General features: G+C 38.7%; 11 protein-coding genes across 11 annotated transcripts; all 11 read right to left on the bottom strand.

The window, feature by feature from the left end:
• Positions 1-309: 309 nt before the first annotated feature.
• On the bottom strand, positions 310-2679 carry LSM04_008168 (uncharacterized protein; the record flags this gene model as incomplete). The annotated part of the gene is made up of 1 exon (XM_067336391.1): positions 310-2679. The coding sequence occupies one exon, from the start codon at positions 2677-2679 to the stop codon at positions 310-312; it is 2370 nt and encodes a 789-aa protein (XP_067192735.1).
• A 358-nt stretch (positions 2680-3037) lies between these two features.
• Positions 3038-4282, bottom strand: LSM04_005272 (uncharacterized protein; the record flags this gene model as incomplete). Its single annotated transcript, XM_067336390.1, has 1 exon — positions 3038-4282. The coding sequence occupies one exon, from the start codon at positions 4280-4282 to the stop codon at positions 3038-3040; it is 1245 nt and encodes a 414-aa protein (XP_067192567.1).
• A 505-nt stretch (positions 4283-4787) lies between these two features.
• Positions 4788-5009, bottom strand: LSM04_003354 (Cytochrome c oxidase copper chaperone; the record flags this gene model as incomplete). Its single annotated transcript, XM_067336389.1, has 1 exon — positions 4788-5009. The coding sequence occupies one exon, from the start codon at positions 5007-5009 to the stop codon at positions 4788-4790; it is 222 nt and encodes a 73-aa protein (XP_067192476.1).
• An 802-nt stretch (positions 5010-5811) lies between these two features.
• LSM04_005885 (TatD family) lies at positions 5812-7801 on the bottom strand (the record flags this gene model as incomplete). The annotated part of the gene is made up of 2 exons (XM_067336387.1): positions 5812-6701; positions 6811-7801. The coding sequence occupies 2 exons, from the start codon at positions 7799-7801 to the stop codon at positions 5812-5814; spliced, it is 1881 nt and encodes a 626-aa protein (XP_067192598.1).
• Positions 7802-7858: 57 nt separating this feature from the next.
• On the bottom strand, positions 7859-8137 carry LSM04_002962 (uncharacterized protein; the record flags this gene model as incomplete). The annotated part of the gene is made up of 1 exon (XM_067336386.1): positions 7859-8137. The coding sequence occupies one exon, from the start codon at positions 8135-8137 to the stop codon at positions 7859-7861; it is 279 nt and encodes a 92-aa protein (XP_067192443.1).
• A 464-nt stretch (positions 8138-8601) lies between these two features.
• Positions 8602-9411, bottom strand: LSM04_006238 (uncharacterized protein; the record flags this gene model as incomplete). The annotated part of the gene is made up of 1 exon (XM_067336385.1): positions 8602-9411. The coding sequence occupies one exon, from the start codon at positions 9409-9411 to the stop codon at positions 8602-8604; it is 810 nt and encodes a 269-aa protein (XP_067192617.1).
• A 523-nt stretch (positions 9412-9934) lies between these two features.
• Positions 9935-11455, bottom strand: LSM04_006777 (Ubiquitin domain; the record flags this gene model as incomplete). The annotated part of the gene is made up of 1 exon (XM_067336384.1): positions 9935-11455. One exon carries the CDS (start codon positions 11453-11455, stop codon positions 9935-9937), a length of 1521 nt encoding a protein of 506 aa, XP_067192652.1.
• A 1363-nt stretch (positions 11456-12818) lies between these two features.
• LSM04_000117 (Protein kinase domain) lies at positions 12819-16799 on the bottom strand (the record flags this gene model as incomplete). The annotated part of the gene is made up of 1 exon (XM_067336383.1): positions 12819-16799. The coding sequence occupies one exon, from the start codon at positions 16797-16799 to the stop codon at positions 12819-12821; it is 3981 nt and encodes a 1326-aa protein (XP_067192273.1).
• A 732-nt stretch (positions 16800-17531) lies between these two features.
• On the bottom strand, positions 17532-18731 carry LSM04_008072 (uncharacterized protein; the record flags this gene model as incomplete). Its single annotated transcript, XM_067336382.1, has 1 exon — positions 17532-18731. The coding sequence occupies one exon, from the start codon at positions 18729-18731 to the stop codon at positions 17532-17534; it is 1200 nt and encodes a 399-aa protein (XP_067192731.1).
• Positions 18732-19900: 1169 nt separating this feature from the next.
• Positions 19901-23023, bottom strand: LSM04_008057 (6-phosphofructo-2-kinase; the record flags this gene model as incomplete). Its single annotated transcript, XM_067336381.1, has 1 exon — positions 19901-23023. The coding sequence occupies one exon, from the start codon at positions 23021-23023 to the stop codon at positions 19901-19903; it is 3123 nt and encodes a 1040-aa protein (XP_067192730.1).
• Positions 23024-23812: 789 nt separating this feature from the next.
• Positions 23813-25189, bottom strand: LSM04_007677 (uncharacterized protein; the record flags this gene model as incomplete). The annotated part of the gene is made up of 1 exon (XM_067336380.1): positions 23813-25189. The coding sequence occupies one exon, from the start codon at positions 25187-25189 to the stop codon at positions 23813-23815; it is 1377 nt and encodes a 458-aa protein (XP_067192702.1).
• Positions 25190-25258: the final 69 nt, after the last annotated feature.

Here is a 25258-nt window from a genome sequence, read left to right as displayed (position 1 = left end):
AAAAAGAAGTTGTTATTAATACTACCGTGTAATAATAATAATAATAATAATAATAATAATAATAATAATGTAGCGGTATTACAAGATTGGGTAACTAACAATCTACATTGATGGCTATTAGAATAGACATGGATTATATCCCAAGTATAATGAATAAACAAAAATAAAAAAGAAAAAAAAAGAAACAATAAACCCAAGAAAAAAAGTTAGAAGTAAATGCAAACAAATGTACCCAAAACAGAGAAAAAATAATAACAGTAAAATGAGTAAAAGTTAATCAAACAAAAAAGAGAAAAACTTCTGTTATTATCATAGATGATTTTGTTGTTCCTTTATTCTTCCAACAACACGTGCAAACTTTGAAAACACAGCTCCCAACCGCACCTTCCTTTTCACCACATTTATACTTTTACCCTGAAGACGCTCCTGCCGCTCACTGTACCGCTCCAATATTCGTTTCTTTTCAGCCTCCACTTCTTCCACAACACGTGGGGCAATAGAAATAACTTCTTCACGCATAACATAAGTATCAGGTGTAATTACACCACGTAATATCAACATATCCACAATACACAGAACACGCCGCTGCCACAACGAAGAGGCAATTTTGCCCTCTTTATTACCATTGTCTCTTGTTGTTGTTGTCGGAACACGCCGCACACCAACATGTCGTGTAAAGGCATATGTTAGCTCCACAAGTAGTGGATGATAGTCATCTCGAGGAATATAAAGTACAGAACGCAGAAGTTTTTCAACTAACTCAGGAGATGCGATAAGTGCATGTATCGATTTGACACCGGTTTGTGTATCATTTAATAACGCTTCATATAATGTATTGGATTTGATATTCAGTACATCCCACTGGTCTAAACGAGCATTAGCTACACAGTACTCATGCGTTGTTGACAATATATGATGAAGACTATCAAGGAATACAGGCATAGAACGAATATCGATAAAACTTGTAGTGAATGCCATCTGCGGTAAAGAAGAATTCTCTACACCATTTTCAGTATTTTTAGAAATACTAGTAGTATTAGTATTCTCATAATCCACAGCAGTTAATGAAGATGTTGAAAACAATTGAAGATCATCATCATTATCACCACTAACATCACCATCATGAATATTATCATCCGCAAAAGTAGAAGTAGTTGTATTTGTAGTCATTGTACACATATCATCATTTATTGTGAAATCCAATGAAGTATTAGATTGTAGTTCTACCTGTGAAGATGTTGCAAGAATAACAGACGCAGCAGCATCTGATCTGTGACGTTTACGTGTATCAACTGCGGTATAACGTCGTCCACGTTTCTGCATAGCGTCTAACAATACCTGCAACAGTAACTCTGTGGTCTCAACAGCACAGACCTTAACTTCACGTCGCCCCAAGAAAAGCACAACAGCAAAGAATTGTGCAGGGAAAACAGTTAACGCCTCATGTAATTGAGGTAATAACACTTCTGCGCAATCTGCACGAAACCAACGAATTTTCGCTAATGCAAGTATAAGGAATAAGAAAGTTGTTGGGGAACCTTGTCGTGTTAGATGAAGTGAACCATCCCGTACACCACGTAGTAAACCACCCACCACCACATCATAAAATCTTGCACTAAGAATAGGATGTCGATATCTTGTTATAGCTATTGTTGTACTGTTAGTATCTAGAAAATAGCGAGATGCTACTCCATCTACCTTTAATACTTGTACAATTCCCATTTGCCAACGTGCAATAGCATCAAGCAATACAGCATATCCACTTACACCAAAGGTTTTCAGAGTATTAATAGGTGTTAATGTATAATGAGAATGATGTTTAAGAAGGTAAACTTCAATATTATCACGAAGAGTTGCTAACACCGCATCACAGTGAAATAATTTCTGCTGCGCGATAAGGTGCAGAAAGGTAGCACTACGAGAAGCACTGAGAAAAGCTGCACGAGTGGTAAGCCAATCCATCACAAGTCGACTAAATTCCGTTATCCATTCCCTCATACTATTAGTATTATGATCAGTACCCATAAACTTTGTTATCAACATATTATTATTTCCCTGCATTCCCTCCAAGTTCGTTTTTGCCAATGCACGAAGAATACCTTCGAGTAATGCATCACTTCGAAAATACCACGATACTGTAGAAGTAGCAACAGAAGAATAAGAAGAATATGATCTGGTAGTATCATCCTTCTCACCTCGTGCCTCTTCATCAGATATAATAATATCTAATGGTGGTGTTTTACGCAGACGACACCATACCTCGAAAAGACACTGAATAATATGACCATGATGAAGTCGTTTACACTCTGTTTCTAATACCCTGAGAAGCTGTGATCCTGTCATGGATAAAAGTGAATTGCTATAACCAATTGAAAACGTTACAACTCCAGTATTATTGCTGTTACTGACTATTTTCTTGTCTTTATTCCATTTTCTGTCACTCGAATTAATAGTATCATTTCTTGAAGTCGCACCCTTAATATTCTCTGTCATTCTAGACCCTTGTACATCTGCCACAGGTGTAGTTACTGTACTTCCTGTATTATCGGACTCACTAATTTCGGTAAAGGCCTTCGCCAACTCAGAGAGTGACAAATATCGCGCACAAACACACAAAGATGAGGAGGACGAAAGACGAAAATTAGGGACAGCAAATCGAGATGCGTTAAGTGTTCGCATCTTCGTTGTTTTTTTTTTTTTACGTCGTTTTGTACTTAAGCACTTTCTTCTTTTGAATGAGAAAAAAATAAAACCAAGAAAAGAGAGAGCATTAAAAATTACCACAGACCCATTACAACGAGAAAAGAACAGAAAAAATATATAAACACACTTCTAATGTTTCTTTCTATTTTTCCTTTTCTTTTTGCTGGAGAAGATCAAATGTAATTTCTGCAAAAAAAGAAAAAAACAATATTGATTATTTACATGCCGAGAATAATAAGAGCAAATATTACTGCACAAATTTTGTCAGAATTTTTGTTGTCAATTTTGTTTTTTTTTTTTCCTTCTTCTACTTCTTTCTCAATCATCCTTATTATTAGACTGTGTCATCCAGCTCAGTATCCACGAGAGGGAAACAAACTAGCAATCGCACATTGTCTACTTTTTCAGTATTAACAGGTGGCACCATCACAATTCGTGGCACAGGGATTGTAGCAGCGATTAATTGTTCAATATTGGCAGTCATTGACATCGTGGGAAAAGAACCTGCAGAGAGTATTGGATTCTTCCCTTCCACGTACGAGAGTGCAGCCGCTATTGCAGTTGTATCCGCTCTATTGGTACCAGCGCCTCGAGTTACACCAACACGAGATGGAAAAGAGACATTTGTCGAATCTGAATTCACAAGAGTATTATTAATATTAGTAGTAGCACCACCAACTGTTGCACGATAAGGAAAGAGAACATCCCTTCCTACTAGCGTTACGGCACTATCACTGATGCCAACAAACATTGTCATCACCTTTGACACATACTTTGTGTACGCATACTTAAATGCCTTCTGCCCCAATCGATAAGGTTCGCTACTATGTGGTGAATCACCAAGTGTCTTGCGTGATGCTACAATATCGAGTACAATACGACACTTTGTGTGATTGATTGGTGGTAGCCACTGAGGGGCGAGTTCACGTACGATTGCTTCGTCCTCCTCTTCTCGGCGCCCAATACGTGTGACAGTTGTTGGTGATCGCCCACTGAAACTTTCACCACCACTGCGACTTCTCGCCACTGCTAGAGCAGAGTTTGAATTTGTGTTAACGGCAGGTGCGGCTGCAGATATGTTAACAGCTATGTGTGAAGAGGACAACTCCGTGCTTTTATGTGGTGTATGACGCATCAGTGTGGGGTTTATGGCGGGGTCCGTGTGGGTGTGTGGGTGTGTCTGTTGTGTGAGTGGGGCGTTGAAGATCGGAGACGGGGAGGATGAAGTTAACGCGATTGCAGTGCGAAGAATATGTGCGCGCTGCACAGACGAAGGGAGTTGTTTCCAATATTTCTGTGCGTCATCAAAGGCACGTTCTGCGGCAGCTATCATATCATCGATAAGGGCGTATATATTTCCCTCCGCCTCCGTCAGTGGATCACCCCAGCGAAATTCATAATTACCATACACACAGAAGGTATTCTGTGGATCACACGCGAGACGATCACGGTAGTATGGAAATACAACAACATTGTGTCGTTTCTTTCCACTTACTGGCTTCTTACTTCGTGTGTGTGGACGTGAAGAAGATAAAGTCCCTGAGAAGGTGATGTCAGGGAGAAATGTGGAGTCCTCCATTGCAGAGCAACAGCGTTTGCTGATGCTGCTGCTGTTGTTGTTGTCAGTTCTATTGGGATATGTGGTCAATAAATAATCAGAGAAACAAAAAATTACAATAATAACATCTACGAAAAAGTAAGTAAGGATAGAAGGGGAATCGAAAATAAAAAAAATATAGAAAGAAAAGAACAATAGCAAAGCAGTCTCAAGAAAACAACAACTATAAAAAACAATCACCAATAAGAAAAAAAAAGACAAATAGAATAGAACCCAGAATGAAAGAACAAAAGTAGAGAGAGACAGAGAACGTCAACAAAAATTTTTCTCTGAATATATTTCTCACTGTAATTATTAACAAAAACAACCAACCAAACCAACAGACAAAGAGATAAAGGCTCAAAAAACAAATGTTTTTGATTATGCATAGGTGAAGCAAACACGATCATTCTCTGATGTATTTCCATTCTCAATGTAGATAACCCTTCGCCTTGTTTTTTTTCACTTTTCCCTTCCTCTTAATCAACTAAACATTCCTTGCACTCTTTCGAAGACTGTTTACATCATCCTCACTGAATCCCTCACGTAGCAGACATTTATAGAAAGCATCCACCTCGGCCTGACACGCATCCAGACCTCTTAGAATAGTGCACTCATCACGTGCCCTGCGCTCAGCGGGACATGCACAGCAGATTTTACAGTTAGGTGTTTTTGCTCCTCCTGTTGCGCCTGTATTGTTTTCTACCATCTCGCTAAATTTAAGTCAATAATGTTAACTATATATATATATATATATATAGGTTTAACAAGAAACCGTAAAAAAGGAGAAAAAGAAAAAATGCAAGAAAGAAAAAAAAAATATTCAAACCAAATAAGACCGCCTGTAGCCTCTATATCTTATTATGCAAGCCATTACAGAGTTATAACGTTAACAGATATACTGTTTTTTTTTTCATTTTCATTTTAATTTTCAATTTTCTCACTAATTTAGCTAGACATAGAAGATAAAAAATAGTAAAAGAAAAAAAAATAGCAATAATGTAATTCATGGTTCTCGAAATAATTTCGAGCAATAATACCACAAATAAAAACTGAGGGAAAATACACTGACCATAAAATTTTCTCTTTTGACGGATTAGTCAGAAGAAAGTAGGCAAATAACGGTACGTTCCAAGACCCTTTCCTATCCAGGCCCCTCCTTGTAAAGGGACCTGGAAGTCGGGTAGGGCCAGTAAATCAAAAACAAAAACTTAAATCCCTTTTAAACATTTCTTCGGCGACCCTCCCTAATAATAAAAAAAAAAACGTGCCGAAGAAGTGGAAGAAAAGAACATGAATGAAACAAACCCAGGCACAATAAACATTTATAACTCATTTGAAGGTAAATATTCTTTTCAAAATTTTATAATCTTTACCTTGATTTATACTTTCGCCCCCTCTCCTTTTCTTTTATTTGAATATATTTTATTCCCCAAACATTCACTGTTGTTTTCACGGAGAAGTTACTCTTTTTTTTTCTTTCACGCCAGTACTTTTGTTTCTTTCTACGTCTACCCGACTGCTGTTTGCTTATTATTATCATCATCATCTTTTTCATCGCTATCGTTATCACGGTTGCTGTGAATATCATCTACCGTTTCACCTGAGATTTGTTTCTTCGGCGCAAAGTTCTTATTACGGAAATGTGTGAAGTCCGATCGATTGTTCGCCTTGACATTCTTTTTTGGCTGTTTTCTCCTTTTCTTCCCCATCCCATCTCTGTCCTCCTCCTCTTCCTCTTCCTGTAGCTGCTGCCACTCCCGTGCGGCTTGCGCGAGAAGTTCGTCGAGATCCTGACGGCCACTTCCACTTTCTCTATTTACACCAATACCAGTACTTGTTTCACTGCCATTGCCAGCCGCATTCGTGGTACTGACATCTACGCACCTCACAGGCGCCTCCAGCTTAGAGGCTGCCACGCGGGCATTGAGTCCTGCAACAGTGCGACCGCAGGGGCAATACACAGACTCACCAGCAGATCCAATCTTTGCGTTACAGCTGCCGCACCGAACAGGGCCGCTTTGTCGTTCCACCACAAGTCCGTCACCCACCACGCACCACTCACCATCCACATCTTCAGTTACAGGAACGAACCACACACTTCCACAGGCCTCACCCACATTGGTACGACCATTATTATTATTATTATTATTATTATTATTATTATTATTATTATTATTTTTATTTGTATTATTGCCTGCTGACTTGCGGTTGTGAGGCTTGCCAAAGTTCACACGGGCAGCGTCTGGCTGATGTGTTAGAAAAGAGGCCTCAACAAATAATCCACGGCGACATTTGAAACAGAGGAAGTAACGAGTAAAATTACCACTATCATTTACGGTATCGAATGTAGATGAGACCTGCGGATCAAAGTGAACTCTGGGAAGGGGGGCAGAGGGAACTACTACAGAGCCTATTAAGTCTTCCGCTTCATCCTTTTGTTCCTTCTTTCCCTCTTTTTCTTCTTGTTGCGGTTGATCCTTAGAAGTATTTGTATTAAAAAAAAACACGAAGGAAATTATCACGTACAGTAGAACAGAGTTGCTGTATTCCTAATGGATGATCTGGTAACCTGTTAGTAAGCATCTCATGTATGGCAGTTACGACATAACGGTAATTAGCAGGTTCGTTGGGCATTGTACGCATGTATTTATCAGGGATGTTCTGTGAAGTATTCCACGGAGCCCCTGTACCGATAAGAAGCTGTGAGAGTGCAATGTAATTCCGTAATGCTACGGAAAATGATGACTTACATGATGATATACCGGTGGCTTCTATATCAGTAGCATGATGATTATTTTTTCCATCTTTGAGCCCTTCAGCAGTAGCAATAACGTAAATAGGCACTATAGTATCTGCATTTTCCATAAGTTCTCTTGTTGTTTCTGTAGAATCTTGTGATGGAACACAACGCTTAAGGAGCGCTCTCATTGCAGATGAGCAGGCAACCGCACCAACACCGTTGTACAGAACAATAGCAGTGGATTTCTTTTTTGTAGTTATCTGATTACTTCTATCACCATCCCTAACATTATCCTCATCATCTTTGCGAGACATTAAATCAGCAAGTAGATCTGCAGCACGGTCTACTGTTGGATTGGAATCTGTCACACAATCTGCAAGAGTTCCACCAATACCAATACCACTACTACTACCTCCACCCCCAATCTCACCCTCACCATCACCGTTATTATAATTATCATCGTTAACAGAGGTCTCATGACAGACGTGTAAAACAAGTGGGACTTGCAATGCGCCTGGAGTGTACCAAAGCTTATCCAGAAGCCATTCTTGTGCAAAGTGTGTACCACTATCATGCTCGAGGTTAAGTCCTGAAAATACGCCCAACACAACTGGCTGCTTCCCCCAGGTTGCAACATTATCTACCCAATTCTGTTGCACCTTCTTATGCATACAATTCACATTATTTACGTGTACTCCCAGAACACAATACATATCACCAGAACTAGATTCTGTTGTTGTGGCTGATGTTGCTGTCATGGTGGTATTATGTTGACGACAATAATCCAAAAGTGCTTCCTGTCGATCAAAATCCTCTCACCACGTTAAGATTGCCGCCACTCCACTTTCCTGTGATGCTCTTGCCATAAGAACATCACGATCAACTTCCAGTTTTCGAGCGAGTATCGCTATGGCTGCATCAATATGCTGCTCTTTATCTGTGAAAGATGGCATTGTCGGTGGTACACGTGTGGCATGTTGTGGCTGCCTTGCCGCTGACGCCTTTCGTGCGGCTGACGCGCCGGGATTTTTCTTCGACCGACGAAGACTTCCACCCTTAGATTCGCGTCCTCCTCCACGATCTACGAAACCCATTAAATATAAAAAATATATATAAATATATATATTCCTTTACACAACCTGGAAGTGGGTCACCACCACTCAAAAGAAAAAAAAACCAAAACAACGGAATAATAATTAATGTGACACAATACATACAAAGACGCAAAGAAGAAGAGAAAAAAAAAGATTTAGCAAGAACAATATAGTTTATGAACCACTTTCATACGGTTTATACAACAAAAAAAAAATGGAAGTATTTATTTGTACGTTGAATTTAATTGGTGAATGAAAACTCCCTAACACACACATGCATAGAGACATATGTATTAGATATATTCACTTTCTCTCTGTACCTGCGAATTATAATAGCATTTCAAATTTAGCAAAAAAAAAAAAAGACTACACGAAAAAAAAGGGAAATGCACACAACTTCTCACCTACGTATTATCCATCCTTCTTTTTATTTGAATCTCTCGCGTAGATGTTGTAGTTCAACATTACGGTGCTCCATCTGCAGAGCGACCGTCCTCAAGTACTTCCTTCGCCATGCCAAGTTCATCTAGTACATATTGATTAAATCCGTTACCAGCAATGTTAGTGAGAAAACCCTCAAACACTCCTCTATCCACTTCACCACATATAAAACATACCGCCTCAACTTTATTTTGGTTCCTAAAATCAAATATGTGATTAGCATCCGCTTCCATTTGCATAGAAATTGGAATAAAACGTTCCACGCGGAAAAATTCCACCGGTGGACATCGTAATGCTGTAGATGTTACTCCCTTCTCTTGCTCCGTCCCTGTAGTATCATTAACACCACTTTGATTAATACTATGACTCCCACTATTGTTGTCATTTACATTGCTTTTTTTTGTAACATCATTACCCGCCACAACAGCTTCCCATTCACTACTAAGCTGAACTGCAAAAACACGCACAATAACAGGCACACCTACTTTCTGCGCTGCTGGTAGAATTGTATTACGGAATACACGCGGTGTAACACTAGACGCATCCACAAGGAGTGCCAATCTACGTCTTGGATCACTGAGATCTGTTACCACAGGTGGGAATCGATCTTTCACGGGACCATTTTTAACGCTACTGTTATTTCCCCGTTTAGGTCGACGCGAAGTGTACCTTTCTCCTACGGCATTACTGCTACCACCTCCCATATTATCAGCCCCTCCGCGTGATAATGATGAAGCCTGTAAGAGAGGTCCCGTTGTGGTAATAGAGGCAACAGGAGAAAATGGCATACTCTTTCCTACCAAAAATTTAACTTTCACGAGACGTCTCATCATTTGCTTATGTATCTAAGAAGAAAAAAATAAAAATAAAACTGTGGCCAGCCAACAAAAAAAAAAAAAAAAAAAAAACAAAAAAATATAGACTTCAAATAACAAATATAAAGGTTTACTTATATACATATATGTAGAATAAATGAAATACAAAAGAAACTACCAGAAAAAAAGTTAACGAAATAATGCTTCACTGCATTTACGACAAGAAGAGCACCGTCCTTTATTTTTCCTTTTCTCTAGCTTTGTAGTCCAGTTGTGTGAAAAGAGGGACTAAATCTTCAAACAGAAATGATTTTATGACTGGACCCAATTCACCAACAAAAATAAATTTGAACATCTACATATACATATGTGTGTATGTATATATAGACATTTGTGTATACTACTACCACCACTACTCTCCCGAAGTAAGCCAATAATAGAACAAGTATAAACAACAACAAAAAGAAACAAACTAAGACCATCATAAACAGGAACAGAGTCATCTCATTTTAGAGAACAACAAAGCAAACGGCGATCGATTTCACCGTCGGAGGGAAGTATTGACGACCTTAACCACAGCTCCATCACAGACTCCATAGAATGCAAGACTCTGTATCTCATTATCTAGTTCTGTAGCCCGCTCAACTACCCCACTATCACCTGTAAAAAATGACAGTTGTTGGTCAGATGGCGCAACACTAAATATAACACGTATGAGTGCTTTGAGTTTTCCTACACTTATAGAGCTTGGTACTCTTTTTTGTACATCTTCAAAACCATCGCAACGGATGGTTAGATGCAACATAACATGCGTAATGCCATCTTGACTTGCTGTTTCACCATCACAATGAATTGCGAGAATAGTATCCTTGTGCTTTTCTCGCAGGACATCCAGTAATGGATAACACGGTTTCATATCTTTTTGTTGCTGCTGCTGTTCTTGTTCTTGTTGTTGATCTTTCAAAGATGCCAAACCACGTTGTACGTAAAATATCTCTGAATCAAGACGTTCCTTTGGTCGAACCTGTCCCCTATTGAGGGTGGTAATAGTGGGTAACGATGCGACAACGTACATCCGTCCTAGTGTTTCATTCCATTGAGGGAATAAAGAACTGTATGTAATACGGAAAGTATGAAGATGAGGACACAATTCTCGTAACGCGTCAAGTGTGCATGGGTCAGTAATGGTAGAATTATCTTTAACACATAAAAGCTCTAACGGTCGGAGGTATGCATACTCATTTGCATCTCCCTTTGGTTCTTCACATTTCTGTAAGTTTGGCATGCGATTACCTGTAAGAAATAGTTTTGTTAAAAGTGGAAATGCGGTTGTTAAAACCTCCTTTAGACCACTTTCAGGTCCCCAAGAAGATAACTCATTTTGGGCTAGACTTAACGTGGTTACATGTGGAAACCAGTAGTGATTTTCTACATGGTTGTTCTCCTTTTCTGTGCACGTGTGATTAGATGGCATATTTTCACCGTCTGCGAAGAGAGTGAGACGCTGGATACCGTTCCTATCAAGATGAAGTTCCTCTAACGCAGGAAGATCCACCAAGGCACGAAGTTGCCAGATGGAACGAAGACCAACGTTATGGAGAACGAGTTTGGTAAGGTGTGTTGAGGCGAGAACCCGCGGTAATACTCTTCCCCCAACTCCCTCCACGGATGCCTCTTCTTGTGGGTGTAGCAGCTCTGGGGTGTCTGAGAGCTGCAGCACATTAAGAGCTGGGAGATGCTGCACGATGGCGGCGACCTCTGCGAGGCGAAGTTTGGGATTCTCCGAGAGATCCACTTCCCGCAGGCGGTGGAGGGCGGCGGCGGCCACTTCGCCGGGTTTGTGTTCGCCGACGGAGACGTCCATCGCCCGCAGGACGATGTGCTCGAGCCGCGCGTGATCGCCCTGCCGGCGGCGGGCCGCGTCCATCCCGACGAGTTCCCACGACTTTGACCGCCGGCCGGCGCCGACGAGAAACGCGTCCGGGGCGTACGCGTCGCGATCGTCCGGGGCACCGTAGCGGCTGCGCAGTGCGTCAAGGAAACTCGTCGCCCCGGCCGTCATTACAAAGAAAATTATAAATATAAATGTATAAAGAGAGATAAAGAGTTAGTGAGTAGGGTTTTTGCTTCGTTTTTATTCTTTCGTTTTTTTTTTCTCCATTTGGTTTTGGTAGTTAAAAGTATGGAAGAAGCGGATGAGAAGGACGAAGGTTGTCAGAAGAGAGTGGAAATCCAGTGGTAATAGTCAACAAGGCAGTAAATAGATACAAGGGAGACTCAGCTCACGCAACGAAGTTCCTCACTACTATGTGTCGTAACACATACGACCAAACTAAAAGGAAAAAAAAATGAAAAAAAGTATGAAAACAACAAAAAAAAAGAGAAGAGATACAGACTGAAGAAAAGAAAATGGAAAAAAAACATTGAGAAACCACGTTGTGTGTAGGTGAAAAAAGAGGAAAAGAAAAGAAACGACGACGGCCGCAATAAGTGAGTTAAAGTATTGTCCCTTGTACTTTGGTCAGGAAAAAAAAATGTAACAATAGCTGTCGGCACACACATACAAACACGCAAATACATACGTGAAGAGAGAAATATAAGAAAAACAAGCATAACCAATGACAATACCGCAGCTTCCTGGGGACAACCAGAGAAACACCCACGCACACATATATAAGACAAAACCGTATCTATATATAATCATACATTGAAATAAAGAAATTTTCACTGCAAAAAAAAAGAAGTGTTTGCATCGAGAAAACTGCAAAAAAAGAAAAAGAAATTTGTTGAAGAATACCAAAGTAATAAGGAACATTAAAGTTCATTCATCACAAAGGCAGGAAAGTCCTTTATTTAGCATAGGAGTACCGGGAATAGGATCTCTCACAGTGGATGAAACAATAGTAATAACAACGAAAAAGCAAAAAAAAAGCAATACATAAAAACTAATAACCCACAACTCTTCCCCTCACCAAAAAAAAAAAAAAAAACGTGGTATAATTCAGCAAACATAGATTTGCAAGTTTCTCTCTTCACTTCAGGCATTTTTTTCTTCTCTCGGAGTCCTCCGATAATTCACTTCCTGAAGATAATGAGTGTGTACTAGCTTCGTAGAGCTCACAGATGCTCCTATCCAAGCACCAAAAAAAGATTACAACTCTTCTCTTCTGCGTTCAGGTAAAGATAAAAATACGAAGGAAAAAAAGGCATAAATCTCGCGGAATTTTCATTGCATTTCATAAATACGGGGGAAAAAAAACAAGTACATTAAGCCCTTTAACTGTTAGCACATAGAAAGAAAAAGAATGTGATATATAGAACAGAAAACAACAAGAGGAAACACAGAAAATTATACATATATGCATGCGTTTATATATATATATACAATCAACTCCTCTACCTAATTATGAAAAAATCTTATATTTTTAGGTCATATCAGAAAATGCACCAGTATCAGTACCGCTGTTCCCCATACCTCCAAGAAGCAATGCATGGCCGTTGCAAGCATCAAACGTAAATCCCAAATAATGTTGTCCTCCACCAGTACTAAATAGTGGTGAATAGTCAAAACACTGTGAGGATGCACATTCATCTATTTCTCCTGCCTGAGTAGAGGCCCCAAAAGCCATATTAGGATTTTGTACCGGTTTCCCTTCACGAGTACCAACAACTTCGGCCGCTCCCTTAGACGAAAATTGTGATGCACTAGAGATGAACTCTGGAGAACATAACGAGATATTGGAAGGTCGACGTGTATCCAAAGTAGTAAAGCAATTATTAGTTACATTACCGCGTTGAGCACTTGTTGGAGCTGCCGGTTCCGATTCAGTTGCGAAAATCAAAGAAGTAGTTATCTTTTCTCGATTAGGTTTATCATCTTGCTGATTATCTGATATCTCAATCTTCTTCTCTGTGATATCACAGAGGTCTGCTGCAACCCTTTCCTTTACTACAGATGCCTCAGAGACTTTCTCCTTCTCCAGCAACGTCTCTTCAATCCCAGTTACTTTACCTAATTGGCCTGTTGGTATACCTGTACTGCTTTTTAGTACCGCAGCATTTTTCTTATAATAAATAGGAAGGTAATCATCCACATCATATGCAACACCTCTTAGTGTGTCTGGTAGCGTTTCCCCAGAACATGGAGCCATAAATAATATTCCTTCTTCCTCATCAGTTGTAGTTTGAGAGAATAGTGAAGAAGATGATTCTCCCCCCATTTCTCCAGCGAAATAAAAACTACTCTTCTTAGGAAGACCATCATCCTGTGTTCTTGGAGATAAAGTTTCAGAAGCCATATGATCCACAGGAAGATTTGTTCTTGCTGACATTTTATCACCATCCTGTTTAACACTTTCTTTTTGAGTAGAGTAACCTAACGATGTAATAGGCGGATTTTTAGTTTCTATTGTTTCACTCTTATTTTTTCTTAATCCTGTACAATTTGATTTTGCAATTTCCTTATCTTTTTCCTGAAAGGGTAATAAAAATGTTGATGGTGATGTTTTACGACTAAAACCCTTATCTTCTGATTTTCCCGCCTCTTTTTGATACTTGAATTCATCACGCACTGTACTACTCAAATAATGCATTGCTGACCCCGAGTTTGATGAAACAAAGGGTGTTGAAGAAAGTAAAGATGAAGTAGGAACTGTAGTATTAACGGAGTCATGAAATGGTATATCCAACCCAGTGAATGGTATATCATTAACATCCTCTAGATTTTGATTTCCTGCTACATTTCCCCTTTCCGATAAAGATGCCAAACCTGATGTTTTCATTGGTTGTAATGGTTCTTCAGATTCATCTTCACTCATAGTAAATGATGATAATGAAGCGCGTAATACGTCTGCACCCTCATCTACAGAATCATCAGTATTTGTAGTGGGATTAGCAGTAGAAGCATGAACTGGCAGAAAAGATGAAGAAACATTTTCACACTCAAAGCTATGTAAAAGATTTTCATTCCTTCGACGAGTCTGTTCACGTAATTTACGTTGTTGTACCATTATACTATCGCCAGTTGCTGTCACTGCAGCAGGAAAGTAACGTAAATCATCTGCAGCTAATAAACGAGGAATAAATGGTGGTTTAATTTTTTTTTTCAAAAATAGTTCACGCCAATTTTTGGGTCGTTCATATGGATCCAGACTAAGAAAAAACTCGGCACTAAGATGTTTTTGTAACATCTGTGAAACAAAAGAACCACCATTACTATTATCACTTACATCATCATCTTTATCATCATTATCATTTGTACCTACGAGAGAAGTAGTTATAGATGAAATGGATTTCATCTGCTTTACCGCAAAAGAACATCCTTCACTTCTTACTCTAGTATGAAATGATTTATGATCCATACTATTTTTTCCACTTTTATTAGAAGTTAAACCACTAGACTTATCTTCGTTAATAACACAAGGGGCTTTATAGTACAACTCTGATGTAACATATGTACAGGAAAAGAATGGGTGTTCCAAAACTGATATTCCACTTAGACGACGTTCTGGTCGACGTTCAAGTAACAGCAATATCAAGTCACGGAGCAACATAGATGCCTCTTCCATTTCCTGTACAGCATACCGAAGAAAATGCGAGTTTTCCTCTACAGACATAGTAGAATAATTATAACTCGTATCAGGACCAGCACTGGAGAATGATTCATCTATACCTAATCGTGATTCATTACGTAATGAGGGATTATTACCAGTTATTGGAGTAGCGCCTAGAAAAATATTAGTAGATCCCGCAGTGGACATTGTTGGTCCTGTTAATAAATCACATAACTGTAAACCGTTTTCATCCCCAAAAGTGTCATTACATGCACGTGAGGTCATATCCCGCAACACCGCACGTTGATAAGCTCTATGACGTCTGTGTAATTGCATCACACGCATATCTACTTCAAGTCCTGTAAGGAGAAAGTCATCTGGACGTACACAAACATCATTTTCTACAATAGATTGCACAACAGCATATTGATTATCAGCTGCAAAGGGTTGACGACCAGTTGCCATTTCAAACAATAAACAACCGAAACTCCACCAATCAATACGATTATCATGAGGTTGACCTAGTAACATCTCTGGACTCATGTATTGTGTTGTACCAGTAAAACTATTCTGACGATCACTTCCAGTTTTTGATGGTTTAGTTCCAATACCACGGTATTTGGCCACACCAAAATCGGTTAGTACCAAATGTCCATTACGCATCATTAGAATATTTTCAGGTTTAAGATCTCGGTAGATAAAACCTTGTTCATGTAGATACTGTAAAACTAGAGCAATTTCAACCGCATAGAATGCAATAAAACGAATTGGTGTACGACTATCATCAGGAACTTGTGGAGTAAATGCAATTTCATTTAATTGAGTAAGTGATGCTGAACGTGCCCTTCCAGTAATTTTTTTTTTATAAGATTGTAAACTACTCAATTTTAAACTTGATCCCTTCATGTTAGAGTTTGTTCTACATAACTTATGCAATTTGTGCCTCATTTCCCGAATCCATGGTTTCTTTTCCAAAAAAAAGTAAAAGTCACCACCTTGAGCAAAATCAAGTACAAGATACAAGTGTGTACGACTCTGAAATGCTTGATGAAGACCTACAAGGAAAGGATGTTTAAGAGATGCTAGTAATTGCCGTTCTGTAAAGGTATGTTGAACACAACCTTCTTCTCTAACTTTTTTCTTTGAAATCTTTTTTAACGCAAATAGTTTATGAGTATCTTTCTGACGAGCTAAGGTAACTTCTGCAAAAGTACCTCTTCCTAAATAAGCCATGAGTTCATAATTCATTAAAGTACGTGCTGCAGAAGAACAAAGTCCCTTTGGTGGTTTCGTTGGAACATATTGACTCCCTTCCAATGTTTCACCTTCATCAGTAGACGTTTTTTGTTGTGGCTGCGGAGTCACTTTTTCAGAAAACGTCTCAGGAATACTGCTCGTTTCCACGAGACGACTACCATTATTACTAGGAGTTGGCGTACCTTTTTGGTTCATTTCTTGAAGAAGTTCATTATGCTTGCCTGCTATAACATCATCAAGGAATGAGAAGAAATCTGTCTGATCTGGTGGTGTAGAACTAATAGTTGGAGTGACTTCCGTTGTTAACTGCGTTGGAGCTCTATACTTTACAGGGAACTGAACATTTTCACCAGTCATACTCCCATGTGTACTGACATCCATGGGAACTGGTCCTACACTCTCTTTAGTGGATCTCGTTAAGGAGAACCTTAGAGAGGACGTTGGTGTTACGTCCTCTGTGTTTCTACTAGATGAAAAAACACTGGTGTTTTTATTACTTTCATCAGGTACATCATGATGTTTCTCCTTAGGATGACGCCACCACGTAAGGGCATGAATGATACGTTCACCAATACCTGGTTTCTCCTTTTTTCCCATTTTGTATATATATATATATATATATATATATATGAGTATTCACACCAGCTTTAAATAGAAACTGCGGCAATCGAGGTCGAAATTAAATGGAAAGCCACTAGAGAATAATAATAATACCTACACTGCAAGTCAGCAAACAATCAGGGGGAAAGATAAAAAAAAAGACTTTATGTTTTTTTTTGTAAATTTATGCCTTTTTAAAAAAGTAAGCTGTTCACCGTGAAAGCTATGTTGTCACTCTCCTGAAACTTTTACCAAATCGGGACAGAAATCGGAAACAGATATATACAGACACACACACTCGAGATAGAGCTAAGAAGAGGAAAATACAACAATAATAATAGAAAAAAACTGTATTATTCTGCTTTCTTTCTGTTTATTTATTTATTATCGTTGAGGAATGCAATTTAATTTTGTTCTATTTTATTAATGGTACTACGGGTTTTATATAACACCAAGTACAGTCGGTTTCTAGTTGCAACCGAATATGACTAATATATTATTTCTACCTAGAATACGAATTCTACAGCCTGGAGGTCACAATGACCAGCTACTACAGGAGAAGAAAGCAAAAAAAAAGAAAAGAAAACAGAAAATATCCAGTATAAAAACAAAGAAAAAAAAATCACTTTATCATCCAAGGTCCATTGAAATAAATTTATTTCAAAATGAGTAAGCAGATTTTTTATGTCTTTTCTTGGTTTTTAGGCCCTGAATTACTGTGAACTGTAGTTAAGCAAAGGCACGAACAATTTCCTCTTCGACGAAATTCAGCAGCTCTTCATTCTGCCCAGCAAGCTCTTCAAGATTATCCACGACACGGTGTACATCAAGACTGTCTCTGGGACGTGCCATTACGAGTCGAAGAAGATCTTGTGTGGTCCACTTAACTTCTTCCTTTTGCAGAGCAGCAGCGGATCCATTCATAACAACTCCACCATCTCTGTTAACGGATGATGCCTCAACGGCTGCTGTTAGAGCCGGGGATGATGATGATGGCTGTTCTGTGAGGAACATGGAGAGAGGTACAGAGGGCGGGGCAAACATAAGACGGGGTCGATCAGATGAGGAAAGTTCTTGTCGATCCTTTTCATTCATAGGAGTATCAGAAACTTCTTCATTACAACTTGAAGAGGCTTGAAGACGATCTCTTAGGGTGCGCAAGATCATCTTTACTTTATTCGAGCTATTGAGTTCCTGATTTCTTCCACGCATCTCCCAAAGCGAGAGAACGGTATCCACTGCACGTACATGATTAACAGTACCTGGACGGCATCGTTTTATGATTTGCATTAAGGCTTCTTGTTGTCTTGCAAAAGCAGCATCATCAATCCCTTCTACATCTTCTAAATATGGAGATGTACTGATAATATTATTACCATGTTTATTAGTAGAGTTAGTATTATCATTCTTGTTATTATTATTCGAACCATTTTCTTCATTTTCTTGCCTTCCTTTATCGATTTTGGTATTATGATGACGAGATCTACAATGAATACTGGTGGGACCATACAGCTGATGTACCCTGTTAGTGCCGCTAATAGTGGCATATTTACTTAAATAACGAAGTGCACGTAACTCTGTTAAAAGTACAATTAAGTGAGACGCCGTAGGTGAGGCAAATAAGGCATTATTTCTTGCATTAAGCATAGACATAGTAGATGCCATACTATTTATCCCACCTTTTTGTTGTTCATCTTGCATAAAAAGTGCCTCAGGTGGAAAAAAGAGAGTTGTATTCGCGGATGCACTTGTCATTACTGGAGCAGAACCGCGTTGTGTTTGCATCTGTGTAGTACTTGTATTACTGCTACTGCTTGAGAACTGCAATCCAAATGGTGGTTGTAATTTCGCATTACGTTCATCTCGACGTCGACGAAGTAATGCGAACACCTCACCATTTGTCATGGGAATTCCTTCAGAGATGATCATTTTTCTTTTTTTTTTGTGTGTGTATGTGACTTTTTGGCTTTTATGTACTTGATGCGAATCTCTTCTTCAACACTTCCACTAGTAGTAAATATTTTCTTTTCTTCTCTTTTTATTTTTTTTTCTCGTTTTGTAATCCTATATATTTTTTTATTCTCCTTACTTCACTGAAGCCAGAGCAAAGTAGGGATTATGTAAGATGTGCAACACGAAAAAAAAAACCTTTTGTCACGCCTTTTTTTTTCTCTTTTCCTCCCTTTCGTCTATGTATTTATATGTAAAAAAGAAAATCACAAACAGCACAAATAAAAGAAAACAAGAAACAAGAAAAACATATTTACCAAAGAAGAATGAAAAAAAAATTTCATACACATCAATATCTTCATTATAACTGATTAAAAAAAAAAGCAGTAACAGTAGCGAAAATAGAATTAACGTAACTCGTGAAGAGTGAGTGCACACAAAGCAGGATTACCAACCCGCATAGTGGAAGAAGGGAAATAATAAGGGACATTTCCTTCTTTTTTCAAAAAGATCAACAACACCAACAACAACACAAGAAGCCAACTTAAAAATAAAGAGACATTTTGCAATAACAACAAAAAAAAAACATATTTTCTTTCGTTTTTTTCCCCTATCTTTTCTTTTTTCTGTTATTACTAGTAAGGGTTGGTAATCCAAAAAGAGTCATATATATATATATATATATATATATATATATATATATATATATATATATATCTACTGGCGTCTCAAAACAATGTAACTCATGAAATCTTGACATGTACGGGGAAACTACAAACATAAACCAACAAACAGAAAACATGGTAAATGGGAGCCACACAATAAGTCGAAAAACACTGCTCCACACAACTCAATAGAAAAGAAAGAAAAAAAGATAAAAAAATAATAATCATATCAATAATGATAATGATAATATTAACAACCCTCTGGCTATCTAAGGTCGGTGGTTCGCTTTTTGTTGTCGAGTAGGGGAAGGAGGGGAGATGACAACGGAATAGTTGCAAAAATAATATATAAGCGTACCGATTTCCCTAAAGACTCACAAACGCATAACGCAATTAAAAAAAAAGTCCAATTCATACAAAACCCGTACATCCGTCATCATAAGGGTATGAAGACAAACACACACACAAAAAAAAAAGAAAACTTTACGTTTCTGTAGTAAAGACATCATCAGGTGATTCCACAAGATGATGAACTGTAATATCACCTTTTACACCAATCTCCACAACTGCATGACGTGGTAAACGCAAAGTAGGTGACATCTCTGGCACAACATCTGTGAAAAAGGCCAGAACGCCTTGTGCTGGAACGGCTGAGGCCATCACAAGAACAGGACCTTGCACACGCAAAACTGCCATAAGCGCCGGTTCAAGACGTACATTCACCTGACGACAACTTTCACCATTAGGAAATTGAACACAGTACGATAAACGAGGATCTGTACCATCAGGAATATGAAGAAATCGACTGATAGCTTCTTTACTCTTATTAAAATATTGTCTATGTGAAGCTTTTTCTTCTGTAGTTGACTCTGCCAAGGGTTGACTGCCTTGTACCCCTTGTTTTTGCTTTTCTTCTTGTAATTGTCCATCCATATGATCTGTTTGTGAAGATAAAGAAGTTCCACAATGTGCCATTGAATCAACACTAGTCACTGGTGAAATTGCGTAAAGGATTCGTGATAATTGTGCATATTTAGCTCGCACCCACTCCGCCGTACGTCCAGCAAATTGGCCATAATTAATAGTATCAAGACCAGGCAGTGGGCATAATAATTCCTCTTGATATAGAATAAAACTAGTAATAGGATGTTCATCTTCATCCAATCTATTAGCCTCATCATCATTATCATTCCCTAGAGCACGTGAAAGAGGTCTAAGTGTATTTATTACACTAGGATTCGTTCCATGTAGTACAATCATATGAGGTACATAACGCTCAAGAATAAAATTTTTCATAGCTTCTGCATACTTTGCTCCAAGTGGAGTAAGACGTTCATCTCCACCATACATATGATTATGATCACCAACCGTTTCACCTGGTAACGCAATATAAATAGGATACGCAACAGGATGAAGATTTAATAAAAAGAAAGCAATACGACTTGCCAATCCACATGGAATGTTTTGCAATACGACATGATGTTTGACGTTGATAATACGAATAAAACTTAAATCTTCAGAAACATCAAGTGGTTCATAAACTTTCTCATACTCTGCTATTCGTGCTCGGAATGAGTATATCACTTCACTTGTATCCTTTACATTTTTAAAGTCATCATTTCCACATTTTGCACGAAGAATATTTTCTGTAATAATTCTTTCATCTGTACAAATAGATTCTATAAAAATAGTACGATATACCACTTTACGCTCTTTTGCAGCTTTACTTAAAAATTCAACAATATGTCGACGTCGTTCTCGTGTAGTATTAGTTGCATCAAACACTCCTACAGCTACATGATGTTGTGCAATAAATTTCATAAGGTCTTCACATGCTTTATCAGCCATCGCATCACGTAATTGTTTTCCTCTAGCATTACTTGGATCATAAAAACATGCATCAGTAGTTCCATCAACACCTATTAGCTGACGACGATAACTGCCAGCATTAAACACACGACATGGTACTCCTTTCCAGTTAAGATAACGTGAAATACGACGACCAATAAATGACTTCCCACGACCTGGAAGACCAACCATACATACTACTAACGATACCGTGTCAGAGACTGTCGTATAGCTTGAGAAATTTGCCGACAGAGAATACATATCCTCCCCACTGTGTATCATTTCATCATCATCATCATCATCATCTAAGCGAGAAAAAGAAGTAGAAGAAGAACCAAGAGCTCCTGTCGAACTAGCAGCTGCTACAGCTGCTACAGCTTGTGAACGGATTTGTGCATTCACATCTGGAGGAAGTGCCGCCAAAACGTAATTAGAGGCGGCTTCATTTGACTCTTCACTAGGGTAATCCAGAGGAGCTGCTGTCGATAGAGGTACATCTAGATGAGAGGAAGACCATTGATGATTTGTGGGCGATAAGGTAGTAAGAAGGGCTTTATCACTCGGAGATAAATCGCAAATAAGAGCTGTATTTTTATCTTTTTGTAACAAGGTTTCATTACCAGATTGTTTTTGTTTTTCTTGTATTAAAAATTGATTTTTTGTTAAAGCTAACAAGTATCGACAAACACCACTGTGCCTATTCGTTGCTGCCCAATCAAGTGGTGTACGTCCCAAATTATCCATAGCCATAATATCTGCCCCAAAAGAGACCAAAACACGTACAATTGCTTCATTACCTTCAAATGCTGCAACATGCAATGGTGTACCTCCATTATAGTCTCGTTGATTTACGTTACACAACCCCTTCTCAAGAAGATATTGCAATTCTGAGGCATTACTTGCTCGCACAAGAGAAAATATATTATTAGCTGACAATTCTCTGCGTAATTGTGCTATCTGACGTTGTAAACACTCCTTTTGTCGTCCTAATTCAGTAATAATAGTATTACGATTTTGTTCCCGTACTGCAGAAGCTGCACCTGGATCATGAATAGATGATAATGGTTGCAATAAACCACGAGGACGCATTCGTGTATTCGCACTAGTGGAACTACTCACACTGCTAAATGATCGTGGTTGTGTCTTCACAGAACACAGCATACATCTTGTACCCTCAAAAGAAGAGGGCAACGATACTGGGTATCCCGCGGTATACCCATTCCCGTCGCATGGATTCAATCCACCACTACAAGTAGCATTAGTAGTAGTAGCAGCAACAGCAGCAGGCGTGGTAGAAAGAACAGAAGTTGCAACGTCAGGTGCTGCTGAAGGAGTGTTAAATAAAGGCCATGTCTGTGGTGTGGAACAGTATGAGGATGAAAACCTCCCGCATGCAGAGCACACCGTTGAATCCAGTGAGTGTCTGTGTAGTGGTACCATCGAGGAAGTTTGCCGTTGGGTTCCGAGATCTAAAGCATTTCTAGTTTCACCACTAAAAGATCTTACACTTGCTAGAGTTACACCACTTTCACCAAAGTGGAAGTTTGTCATATCAGTTGCTTGAGATGGAGGTGACGTTACAGATCCTGTTTCTTCTGTAGTTACGACTGCTGGAGATGTTGTCGTATCATCTTTCGCCCGTTCGGCGGGGTCAACAGCATTACAAGTAGAACCAATTGCAGGAGAATCACCTCCTTCTTCATCCGCCGTCTTCTCCGAAGATCCCGTAGAAACACAAGTTCTACTTTTACTATTCATTTTTGATTTCTTTTTTTACTGTGTGAAATCTTTTGTCTTATTCGCCTTCTTCCCTTCCCTTTTATTCTATCTTTACTAACCACGCTTCAAACGTATTTTGATAACAGAGTACGTATAAAAAAGTTTGCTCCACGTAATACCAAATAATGTAATGATAGACTTTGTATAGTGAGAGATAAAAGGATATCCTCAGTATCGTTACCACGACTTCTTTGCTTTTTTTTGTTTTTTTGTTTTGTTCTCCCTCTCCTTTTCTTTCGTTTTTCTTTCTTGTTTTTGATTTCCTTTTTTTGTATATCTTTGTATTTACTGCCTTTATTTGTTTGTTTTTATAATATGCCTCCCTTCTTCACTTATTATCGAAAAGATAAGATATAATCCTTTCTTTCTCTCTTCCAACGTTATGATTCTTGGGAGTTATTTCAGATGTTCTTTTTACTCCTTCTTGTGCTTACAGGAAGTGCCCTTCTTTGGTTTGAGTTACACTTCCACACCCCTTTATGACTACACTGTTTATATAGAGGCTGAGGTTATGACTATTTCTATTGTTCATCTCATTCAGAGAGAAGTAGAACAGTGTTAAATTAAGAAACAAAGAAGAAAGAAAGCAGAAAGAAAGAGGGAAAAAAGATGACAAAAAAAAAACAGTAAATAACATATATATTCCATCAATAGAGAGGAAGACCCTCCACCATCCCCTTTCATATATATATATATATATATATATATATATATATATATATATATATATATTCTTTACCTCACTCTATCCTTTTCTTTTTCATCTAACTATCTTTCTGAGTGAAACAGTTCCACCAATAAAGCGAGAAGTAATATTGCGGTGCGGGTGCATAGAACAGTAAGTAGCCCAGTGGCCACAACACTGTGATCATTCCGGCGAAGCGCCAACAATTCACTCATTCCACGTCCCTCCGTGAAGGCAATTTCCACCACTGTGAGCACCAGTCCAGCAGTGTGCAGCCACACAGCAGGCACTAATAACACCCGCCACGGATTACTCCACGATCGCGGCAGTAATCTACGCGCCAATGTGTTATCCCCAGGCGTGAATGAACGCATTCTTCGTCGTCCTGTTCCTTTTACTATTGCGCCATCCCCACCACTACCACTACCACTACCACTAACAGCAATAGGTGGAGATGGTGCAATAGAAGCAGCAGTTGTAGAATATGGCATTGCCACTATGGATTCACCTTTTGTACCACCTACAACAGAAAGAGGTAAACTTTCTGTTAAAACTGAATTTCTTCCAGTATCAAAGGTGGAAAAAGGTGTTTCTTCAAAACCCTTATGTTGATCAGCAAATCGCACATTAGCCCTTTGACGTATTATAGGTTCTACACGACGTCGGCGTTGTTGAGTAAGCTGAATTTGGGAGTCATTATCAGAAGAGTGACTACGTTGTCTTCTTCGGATATGTCGCCATTGGTTATTTGCCAAACCAAAAGCAAAAGGTGCGAGCGAGGTAATTAAAAGTAATAAAAAAAGAAAAAGAAATAAAGAACCGTTAAAATTATACACTATAGCAAAATATAATAATACTGGATCATCTAATGGTACATCCTGACGATTACCAACACGTACTATCAGGAGAGAAAGCAATGAAGCACCAGCTGCAAATGCCGTAAAGATTGTCTCTATTCTACGCATATATTTAAGAGACCTTTGTACAATAGCACGAAATTCTTCCGCTCGTTGTGAATACCTTCTAGCATCCATCATTAAGGGTCTATTATTGCCACTATTTCTGCTAGCAACCATTGTTTTTACTGGTGATAAATGATGTCGTCCTTCTGCAGCATTTACACGCTCTAACATTTCCTTTTCTTTCAGGATAAGTTCATTATGTAATGCTCGTGAAACAAATAAACCATTATCATACTCATAAACAACATGACGACGTTGAGGAGGTACTCCATCAAGAGAAGGATTCACACTTTTATCCTGACCCAATTCTTTGAGGCCAAGTAGATTAACTCCAGTTGAAAACAAAGATTCAGCTACAGTATTCCTTAGAGTGCTTTCCCCATCACCTTCCTCTGAAGCATGTAGTGGATGGGGATGTATAGAAGTGGGAGAGATTTCATGTGGAAGAACAGATGTAGAAACTCCCATGGGATCTACATGCCTCACGATCGATTGCATTATTAAGGCACGAAAATATGTATATCTCCGCTTTTTTTGTGTGTGTATAGTTTCTTCTTCTATCTATTC

Source organism: Trypanosoma melophagium (assembly GCF_022059095.1).
Source record: "Trypanosoma melophagium isolate St. Kilda chromosome Unknown ctg2segment0, whole genome shotgun sequence".
NCBI classification, from domain to species: Eukaryota; Euglenozoa; class Kinetoplastea; order Trypanosomatida; family Trypanosomatidae; genus Trypanosoma; species Trypanosoma melophagium.
This window is presented reverse-complemented; position numbering and strand designations above follow the sequence as displayed.